The 11128-nt window shown below is 50.0% G+C and overlaps 1 protein-coding gene across 1 annotated transcript; it reads left to right on the top strand.

The window, feature by feature from the left end:
• Positions 1-6312: 6312 nt before the first annotated feature.
• LOC132241554 (mammaglobin-B-like) lies at positions 6313-8629 on the top strand. Its single transcript, XM_059710444.1, has 3 exons — positions 6313-6419; positions 6814-7001; positions 8436-8629. The coding sequence occupies exons 1-3, from the start codon at positions 6365-6367 to the stop codon at positions 8472-8474; spliced, it is 282 nt and encodes a 93-aa protein (XP_059566427.1). The 5' UTR covers positions 6313-6364; the 3' UTR covers positions 8475-8629.
• The last annotated feature ends 2499 nt before the right edge of the window (positions 8630-11128 follow it).

The following is an 11128-nucleotide window of genomic DNA, read 5'->3' as shown; positions in this document are numbered from 1 at the left end:
TTGTAACAATGAAAATACATCCTGCATATCAGATATTTACATTATGATTCATATCAGTAGCAACATGACAGTTATGAAGAAGCAACAAAAATAATTTTATGGTTGGGGGTCACCACAACATGAGGAACTGTATGAAAGGGTCGCGGCATTAGGAAGGTTGAGAACCACTGCCTTAGCATGTTAAATGACAAGTCCTAAGACAGGGCAGAGAAGGGAGATATGAGGTGTATCACTAGCATGAGATTGTAGCATAGAAATTAAAGGCCTATAGACATTCAAGGGAGACCAGGCCTTATGAGCTTGCATTCTCCAGGAAGAGAAGCTCTGTGAGGAGGTGAGGACTGAGTTGGACCTTGAAGGACAAAGTCCATGAGGATGACAGACAGGAGAACATGAGGTCCTCCAGGAGTGAGGACAAGCCAGGCGAAGTCACCACCTTGGAGCTGAGCTCCGAGCTGGAGAACACACGGGCCCCAACCTGTCGGCCTAGGTCTGCACTGAGGCTCCACTCACTGTCCACTGAATGTGAGGTCACCTCACACTCCACCAGCGACAAGGCTTCCAGAGATTTCTCCATCGCTGGGTGTCTCAGCCAGGACTCTGGTGCCACTGGATGTAGAAGAGTTCTCTTCTGGGTGGATGCCCTGAGCACTGCGAACCGTTTAGCAACAACCCGGTCTCACCTATTAGATGTCAGTGACACACCACCCACCTGTGGGGACACAAAGACATCTCTGGGCCCGGACAAATGTCCTCAGGGGTGGGCGCAAGGAGGAGGAAGATCATCCCCAGGAAAGAGGCATTGGAAAGAAGTATCCTTAGACCTCTCAGAATCCCCTTGCCATGCCCCTAAGGGCCAGGGGTTCCCACACTGGAGGCCCATGGTTTACAGGAAATTCCACATGAGCTGCAGCGAGAATTAGTAACAGAATGAGAAGATAACGGTGGAGCAATCAAATGGGCCCTGTGGGCTGTCACAAGTGTGTGGGGATTAGGTATTTAACCACACGATTTGTGGAAACATCACCTTATGTAAAGCTCAGGGTGTTCGTGAAGGAGAACTGGCTGGAGGCAACACCTGATCCTGAATCAGCTTCCAGATCCGTGTCCCTGTCGCCGGGCATTACATGGATCCGGGTTCCATGGGATCAAGCTAATGTTTACTGATTGGGAACAGGAGGACAGAGGTGGCCCAGGGCCTGGATGTCAGAGCTCCAACTTCTTGCTCTCCTGACCTGGTCCTACCTATGGTGATGCCACAGTTCTCTCCGGAAACACAAAGAACTCGGTGTTAGCACCAGGATGTCAGGCTGATGCCTGGGTTTAGTGTAGGGTTGGAGCCTTGCCTTTATTAGAGTTTCTAGTTAAAAAATGCACGTCTCCTTCTAAATGGACCCAATAAGTAAACATGTTATGTAGTCAGAGAATTCTTTCTAGAATTGTAAATCCTGTTCCTTAAGGAAGTTACACACCTCATTAGACACCTACTGTATCACTGTTGTCACTCAAAAACCAGAAAAGCGCAGGGCATGACCTCCAGGGGCTCAACGTGGAGGAAAGGGCCATGGCGTCAGGTCCTGGTCACCTGGAGAAAGGTGCACCCAGAAGCCACGGGGTCTTGGGAAGGGGATCCCTAGAGATTCAAGGCCACCGTCCAAAACAAGAAATGGGCTGTCTGTGCTGTGGCATCGGGAATAAATAAAGAGTTTCCAGCTGAAGGGACTCAGGCAAGGACGGTGGAGGAGACTTCACCTGGAGCCAAGGCCACGAGGAGAAAACTGTGGGGCCTGCTCAGACATCTACCTGGAGCCCACACAGGGCAGTTGGGCAATTCCAGGGCACAGGACTCCATCTGAGTCATAACGTGAGGGGCCATAAGAGTCACACGAAGGAGGCCTGTCTCTGATATCAGGACACCTGCATCCTTACCTGGCTCTGCCACCCTTCCCCCACTACCTGCGTGCCCTTGGTCAAGGGACTTGACCTCTGTTGTCCCACTGTGTGCAGCTGGGGGAAATGGTAGCCCTACCTCATGGGAGGGAGACCACTCACCTCAGTTGCTCAGGAGGACCCTGGTCTGTGCTGCTGCCCTGGCATCCCCCCATTCAGTGACCTCTTCTCCCGTCAGAAGTGCCCCCGTTTGGACACTGTTTTCATCATCACTCTACTCACTGGGCTGCTGTTGTGAAGACAAAGAGAAGTGGTCACCAGTGCTCGGCAGGGAGTAAGTGATGTACCATTACTGGCCACTCATGTTTTACTGAACATGGAAGTAAGTAACACAGGTAGCAGCTGGCTATTGAGAAGGTTAATAGACCAACGTTATGTAGACTATGTTCAAAGAGAATATCTGCATAAACTAGATCTCAATGAAACTCTTTCAAGGAGTCAGAAAAATATCAGGTAAGAATGGATCAAAATATAGTGCTTAATTTTCAACTTTGACCTTTTCCCTCGTATCTGAACATGATTATCTCTGGATGTCTTAGAGGATGGAGTGCAGCAGAAAGTTCCACGGTCTGTAGTGGTCCTTGTAGGCCACCAGGATTTAATAAAACAGCCTTCTCAGGTTTATAAATTAACTAGAGGCCTGATGCACGAAATTTGTGCATGGGGGGTGGGGGGTAGTCCCTCAGCCTGGCCTGCAACGATGCCAGCTTCCCAAGCCTTGGACTCTGGCCCAAGGTCCCTGCCCTCCCCTTCCTCTGTGCATCTGGGGTGCGAATCTGTCCCGAGGCCTTTCTCCTCCCCTCCCTCCGCCAGGCAGGGGCACGGACACTGGGCATCTGTGGAGGCGGACTCCGCGAGCCCTGTGTTTCTTTCTGCAGACTCCAGCCCGAGGTCCCTCCCCACCCCTCCCTCCATGCAGCTGAGTCGGATGATGGGCTCGAATTGCCAGGGCAATGCCACCAGCGTCCAGCACCAGCCACTATGGACACCGCCATCTTTGTCCTGGACTGATGGTTAATTTGCATATTACTCTTTTCTTAAATAGGATTGCTGGCTGCTGATGTGTAGATAGCACCTACTCTGTGGAGTTACAGGCTGTACCTAATTCAGGCCTCACAACAAGTCTAGATCTCTTCCCATTGTACACAGAGACCCCGCTGTGACACCCCACAGCCGGCTTGGCTATAGGCACGGGCGGCGCCTGCTTGGCCTGGACAACAAGATCAACAAACATCTCACTGCCATCAAGATGTCTCTAAGAGCCATGACTGGTTTGGCTCAGTGGATAGAGCGTCGGCCTGCGGACTCAAGGGTCCCAGGTTTGATTCTGGTGAAGGGCATGGATGTAGGTTGCGGGCACATCCCCAGTAGGTGGTGTGCAGGAGGCAGCTGATCGATGTTTCTCTCTCATCGATGTTTCTCTCTTCTCTATTCCTCTACCTTCCTCTCTGTAAAAATTCAATAAGATATATTTTTAAAAAAAATAAAGATGTCTCAAAGAACAGAGCCTGTCCTAAAATTCGTCCTGGGAAAGTACCTCCCAACCAACTTCTAGATGTTGGCATGACCTTAAGGAAGAAGAGGTTCACCTCCAAGAACATCCTGGAGGCTAGTGTCTCAACAGCCCTGGAAGTGAGGGCAGAGCCAGATTTACAGAATCAGTGAGAAGTAAAGTAGAAAGTTTCTTGTGTCCAAATACTGTAGAGCTAATTTCTTCAACTAACTTACAATGAATGAAAAATTCAAGGATCATATACCCTAAAGATCCTTGTATCGATTTTATTTTCAGTGAATCACTGAGAATAACAATAGCTCTCACTGAATGTTATTACTTTTACTGAGTACAACAAGACCTCAAATAGAGAATATTAGTGTGAGTGTATCTTAGGTCTTGGTTGAGCCTAAGTACCAGTCACATATAATTCTAACCGCACATTTAAGTCCCACCTCTAACTGAGGAGCTCACCTCTGCAACAGGGTCTGTCATGGCAGGTGCCCCAGAGATGTCACTCCAACACTGAAACCAAAGTTTACTTCAATGGTCCAGTTTTTGAACTTAATTTGGGGACCTGAGTCAAAGGACCTTTGGGAGCAGAAACCATCAGGCCAGCAATACAAGAATTCAGACCTTTGGCTTGATCTATTTCTGTTTGTGAACACTTCTTTTAAATGAGTCTCTTGGGAGCCGAGTTATAGCTCTATGATGCACCTGAGAATGGTCATCGTGGGCTCTGGGGAAAACATGGAAGTAAAGAAACACAGCCTTTATTGTACATGACATGGGGTTGCTTTCGCTCTGAGGGCCCAATGTCCAGCCGACAACATGGCCGGTCCCTAACCATGGGGACACCAGCAGAGTCCTCACTGAGTCCTGTTCAAGGAGAAAGTCTCTCATTCCATCATGAATGTCATTCAGGTGCCTTTGGAATGATGGCCAACAATGGTCAACTGGGAGAAGGTGCGCACATAAGAACACAACCTTCTTTATCCCTAGCTTCTTCCTAAACCAATATTGTGCTTGGAAACGTAGGATGCAGCTGAATGATGGAAAGAAATGTGTCCCAAATCATCCACACGGAGGACAGTGCGTTCACGGGTCATTAACTATTGGCTCATCTCTCAGGCTCTCTCATCCATTTCTTTCTTTACTCTAAGCCACGTTGGCTGTGTTTTTTCTGCATACAGTCACTGCTTAAACTGACGCGTGTTTTCTATCTTATGAGGTGGCCTGCCCCTGTCTGACACCGAGAGGCACACTCTCCATGCTTCCCTTCCCTTGCTGAGTGCCATCTGCACTCAGGGCCTCTGTACATGCTGTTGCCTATCCTAGAGCACTCCTAAGCTGAAGGTCCCTTGGATTCACTGTTCACTGATGCAGGAAAAGTCACACAACCTAAGGAGTCCTGGTGGGACCCCTGGCTGGACCTCCTCACAGGAGGCTGCCCTAGTGGGTTTCTGTTGTTCATGACACAATCACTTTCCTTTATTTCATATTCAAATGCAGGCTTGTTTGTGGCCTTCCAGTTAGAGGTAAGCTGCACAGGGGCAATGTCCTGCTTTAACTTGTTCCTATGGCTGAATCTGTGACATGAAGCACAGGGGCCAGTTAAAGGAGAATCCTGGTTGTTATGAACATGAATGGATACAGTAATGGATGAATGGATGAGTAGATGGATGGATGGATGAGTGGATGGATGGATGGATGGATGGGTGGATGGATGGATGAGTGGATGGATGGATGGATGGATGGATGGATGGATGAGTGGATGGATGGATGGATGGTTGGGAGGATGGATGGGTGGATGAAAGGATGTATGTATGTATTTATGCATGTATGTATGAATGGATGCATGCATGAATGTGTAGATGAAACATAGGCATTAGGCATGATTACCCTTTCTAAGCCCTGTGCCAGGCTTCTACATGGAGGGCCTGGAATTCTTACAAAAGCAGCCTTGGTGTCATTTATGCTCGTTGTAGAAACGAAGGAAAGGAATCTCAGGACAACCAGCACTATCTTAGCCAAGGACACTTCATGGATAGCGGTGGCCTCCAAGATGCAAGTCCACATCTGCTTGTGCCCAGATATCATTGCGGCATCCAGCACTGCCTCCCTTAAGCATCAGTAATTCTACTTCTCCCATCATCTACTGAATCAGTGGAAGAAAAGCCCTCAAGCTAACAAAACTGAACAAAACGTAACTCTACATTTATAACTAAATTTATAAAATTGTCTTAACTAATGAGATAGTCTTTGTACAAACAACCTTCAACCAAGGCGAGAAGCTATTGCTATTGTCCAACAGAGAAAGCTGACTCAGTCTATGGGTGAGGAAAGCCTGCCCTCCTCAGGCGCTGGGTGGTATGGCCCCCAGCCCAGGTGACTGGTGAAGGAGGAGGCACAGAAAGAGGATGTGAAGATCTCTGTACTTGGCAGAAGCAGAAGAGAAAAAGAGGAGTAAGGGGGGTGCAGGGAGAAGGGGAGGGGAGGAGGCACGTGGAAGGGTAGGATGAGCTGGAGGAGGAGGAAGAGGTAATGAGAACCACAATAATAAAAACACAGGAATGACAACACAGACTCATAATGCTTTAATTTACCTTCTTATTTCGCAAGCACTTCAGCATGAATTTCATCTAATGTCATTACCATGATTGCAGTTCTGAAAATTCTCAAATCTTTTTAAAGCTCTGTTTCCTTGGCTTCTACAAACAGACCACGGGTGGGCTGGGTTCTAGATGATTCTCCTGTCTTTTCTGGGCCCAATGCCAGGTTCATCCCGTGACTCATTCCATCATCTGTGGGAGGGATTAAGTGGCCGCCAGGAGAATAAAAGGAGGAGTCTGGGCTCTCACCTGCAAAGTGATCCTTCTTCCCTGCCACGTCCAGTGACCAGCCAACAGCAGCACCTGAGCCATGAAGCTGGTGGTGGTCCTCATGCTGAGCGCCCTCGCCCTTTCCTGCTATGCCGGTGAGTGCTGCCAGGGCCAGGCCTTGGGGGAGGTTGGTGTCAGGGCCCCTGTGGCGGACCTCCTGCTCCCCAAGCCCCAGGCCAGAGCCCCTCCTTTCTCTGGTGTCTTCATTCCTCATGGCTCCATGGTGTTTGGCTCTGTGGGCTGTGGAAGCCAGGGAGCTGGGGGGTGTTGTGTGTGGGAGTGGGGACAAGGAGGCAGATGTCTTGCTGCTTAGAGAAAATCCAAGACCCTGAGTTTGCTCTCCCAGAATTGAGGACTTGGACCATTGCCCATAATCTCTCTGAATGTCTGTCTCTACTGGGAGGTAAGAAGATGACAATCGTCTTGGTTACGCCCAGCAAGGATTTGGTCCTCTGGAACTGAGCCTGGTTTTGTGTGCTTCCTTCCCAGGTTCTGGCTGCGAAAGGTTGGAGGAAATGATCTATAACACCATTGATCCTTCAGTGACGAAGGCTGAATTCACCAAAAGTCTTGAAGAGTTCATACCGGGTGATACCACGGAACAGCTTCTAGGGGAATTTAAGCAGTGCTTTCTCGACCAGAGTAACAGAACCCTGAGCAATATAAAAGTGATGATGGTAATGTCTGTTTCTTCCTACCTGCCCTTGAAGCACGGGCCAGGGACATGCGGGCTCTCAGTTTGCTACTAACTTCTTAACAGCAAGTGTTGGTCATGCTTCACGTAACCTCAGTGAACGTGGGCGCTGACATCCAGAAAGCCATGCCAGGGGCAGGGGCTGGTTTGCCTGCTCAGGTGGTGGAGTCTGTAGTGAGTGACACAGGAGAAAGGCCACGAGGGAGGAGAGTGCCTGGGCAAAGGCTTGCCTACCCCTCAGCCCCAGAACAACTGATTCCCAAGAGGACCCTCACGTTGACGAGTGATCAACACAAATAGGAAAGCGTTTTAAAGAATTTCCTAAAGAGAGCAGATAGCTACATGTCAGGCAGATCCCGCCTCTCAGGAACGCGATTCCCAGTGCCCTTTGGAGTACCCACGTTTGCTAGAATAAGTGGTTGAATGTCCTGGGCATGAAGGATGGCCCCATGAGTGACAGGTGGACACCTTGGCTATGAACCCGCCATGGGTGGTGGAAGTGTTGAAAACAAAGGTCAGTATAAGCAAGGAGACCTTCTTTCTATTTAGAACAGATATGGTTCAGATTTCCTGGTATTCATTCCCTACCCAAACGGCCCATTGCAATCAGTCCAGGCAGCAATAGGGAAATATTGCCCCAGCAGAGACATAAACATCTGCATAACTAGGAGCTTTCTGACACAGGTGTCTGACAAGCTGGGGAATCCGCAGGAACCATGATAAAAATGAGTGCGTCAGGAAAGGACACATGTTGTGACGTGTGCAGGGCCAGTCTCTGAGGAACAGGCAGAGCGTGGCTTCCAGGGGAGGGTCGGGGAGGGGGAGATGTTCAGGGCCTGGGGCTGCACTTGAGCGACAGGAGAAGGCCCTGGAGGTTGGGACCTTAACACGACTAACCTGTCCATTGAAAAGGGTGACAGGGTCCTATTTACGGGACAGGCATTGACCACAATCACACCTGAAGCCATGCGCAGCCCCTTCATGGCAGGTGACGGCCTTTCTCTTTGCAAACGGAGGTTAGACAAACCCCTCGAGGGCGTGTCTCCTCAGTTCTGTGGCCACAGGCACGTGGCAGGCTCAGGGGGAGGCCCGCAGCCCCCAGATGCACACGGGCTCCTGCTGGGCTGAGACACGGAGAAGGGGCAGCACAGCGGGTGCAGGGGAGGCCTCTTTCACAGCAGAGGAAACGCGCAGGGAAAGGCTCCCAGGGCCCCGGCGGGACCGGGTCTGGAAGCCCCGTGTCCTTGGCATCAGGACGGGCCTCCTGAGTGACAGACAAGGAGAGAATTCTGGCTGAACCCCGCCCGCTTCTCTCCGTGGGTGCGGACACAGCCGGGAAACAAGGAGAGGCCACGTCTGTGCTCCAGGACGGCCTCTGTGGGAGAGGGGGTGTGAGTGCTTCTCTGTCTGTTTCCAGGAATCCGTATTCAACAGCAGGCAGTGTGCCTCCTACTGACCCACATGACCTTCCCTCTGACGACAGAACGGCCCGACAGCGACTCTCATGGCAGAACCCACAGCATAGCTCCCCTCTGTGCCTTTTGATCTTGAAACTGCAAGACAATTGTTGAAACCTCCCCCACATGCTCATTCCAATAAAGCGCCTGCAACACCAAGGCTCTCTGGTTACTGACCAAATGGGGACCTCAGGAGACGCCCCTCACACTGTGCTGCTCACAGCGCGGACAGGGGCCTTCTGTACAGAACTCATTGATGAGATGCAGGGTCTGCAGGGTGCTTTGCCGCTGACTATCCAAAGCCTAATAGGACCCTGTCTCTGGGAAAGTGTCATCTCCCCCCCTCCCCCGCCCCCCACCGGGGACGTCTGGGCCAAGCTGAGGCGCCCAGGCTCTAGGACACACCCATGTCCTCAAGGCCACAATGCACCCTGTCCCCAGGGTCAGGCTCCCGTCTGGTGCTCTCTCTCCCTGACCAGAGGTGCGGGGAGGGAGCAGAGCAGTGAGGGAGGGGACTCGGGCAAAGCAGGGCAGCATCCTGGCGGGAACGCCGTCCCGCTTCTCCAGAACAACCCCCAGGGCCTGACACCACTAGGCCCAGGTAAGGACCCTTTCCCCACACCCACAGCTTATAGCTTACCCAACACCCCCCCCCACACACATGCACATATACACACACATGCACACACTCACTCACATACAGACACACACACACTCACACACACATGCACATATACACACACATGCACACACTCACTCACATACAGACACACACACTCACACACACATGCACATATACACACAAATGCACACACTCACTCACATACAGACACACACACACTCACACACGCATGCACATATACACACGCATGCACACACTCACTCACATACAGACACACACACACTCACACACGCATGCACATGCACATATACACACACGTGCACACACTCACTCACATACAGACACACACACACTCACACCCAGATGCACATATACACACAAATGCACACAGTCACTCACATACAGACACACACACACTCACACACGCATGCACATATACACACAAATGCACACACTCACTCACATACAGACAGACACACACTCACACCCACATGCACGTATACACACAAATGCACACACTCACTCACATACAGACACACACACACTCACACACGCATGCACATATACACACAAATGCACACACTCACTCATAAACAGACACACACACTCTCACACCCACATGCACATATACACACAAATGCACACACTCACTCACATACAGACACACACACTCACACACGCATACACATATACACACAAATGCACACACTCGCTCACATACAGACACACACACACACGCACATATACACACAAATGCACACACTCACTCACATACAGACACACACACTCTCACACCCACATGCACATATACACACAAATGCACACACTCACTCACATACAGACACACACACTCTCACACCCACATGCACATATACACACAAATGCACACACTCACTCACATACAGACACACACACACTCACACCCACATGCACTTGCACATATAAACACACGTGCACACACACTCACATGCACACAGTTCTTTAGTGAGAACTCCTGGGCCATGCAGTCCTGGGGCTCAGAGGCCTTCAGGAAGTGTCCATTGCTCCTGCTTGACCCTGGCCATTTGCAGAGGCGTCTGTCCCTTCGCAGTTGGCGTGGACATTGTGATGGAGCCCTGAAGGCCCTGCGCTGTGAAAGTCGCTGAGTTGACGGCAAATGGAACCTCAGATGAAAACTCTATATATTTATACGTCTAAGCGTGATAAACACAGCGTTCTGAGTGGATACAGACTGTACATACTGTGCCAGTGCCCTCAGGCTGCCTAAGGAGGTGCATAGACCAGGTGGCTGAAGCAAACATTTACTGAGACTGGGATTTCCAAGGTCAAGGTGCTAACAGAGTCAGTGTCTGTGGGGTCCCTCCACCCATCCTCCCACTGCTGGACTCGCCACGGGTCGGCCACCCACACCCCGATCAGGGGCAGGGCTGGCCCGCAAACCTCCAGCGTTCCCTCCCCCCATCAGGACCCACCTGTGCATGAATTGGTGACCGGGCCTCTAGGAAAAGTGTAAGCAGAAGAAGGGAGATAACAAAGGTAGGGCAGAAATCAATGACACTGGAAAGATGTCATAGAAAACATTTAAACCAAAAGCTGGTTCCTTGAGAAGCTCAAGAACAATTCACACACCTATCTAGACTGAACAGGATAAAGAGAAAGAAGTGACCAATGCCAAGAATGATGGAGGTAAAAACACTACAGACTCTACAAATATTAGGAACAACTATGGCAATACATTTTAAATGTAGATGAAATGAGCACAAATTCCTTGGAAGGTACAAAATATCATAGTTCACTCAGGAAGAAAGAAAAAAACCTAAATAGCCCTATTTAGGAAACTGAATTTGTAGTTTAAAATCTCACAAAGAATACTAGGCTAAATCATTTTAGTGGTAAATGTTACCATTTATTCAAGAAAGAAATAATACCAATTCTACACCACCTCTCCCAGGAAATTGAAGAAGAAAGAATACTTTCCCACTCCATCCAAGAGGCCAACCAGTATTGTTGGGATACCTAAACCAGGCAAAG

Source organism: Myotis daubentonii, chromosome 9 (assembly GCF_963259705.1).
Source record: "Myotis daubentonii chromosome 9, mMyoDau2.1, whole genome shotgun sequence".
NCBI classification, from domain to species: Eukaryota; Metazoa; Chordata; class Mammalia; order Chiroptera; family Vespertilionidae; genus Myotis; species Myotis daubentonii.
Note: the sequence above shows the minus strand (reverse complement) of the source record. Positions and strands in the feature narration are given on the sequence as shown.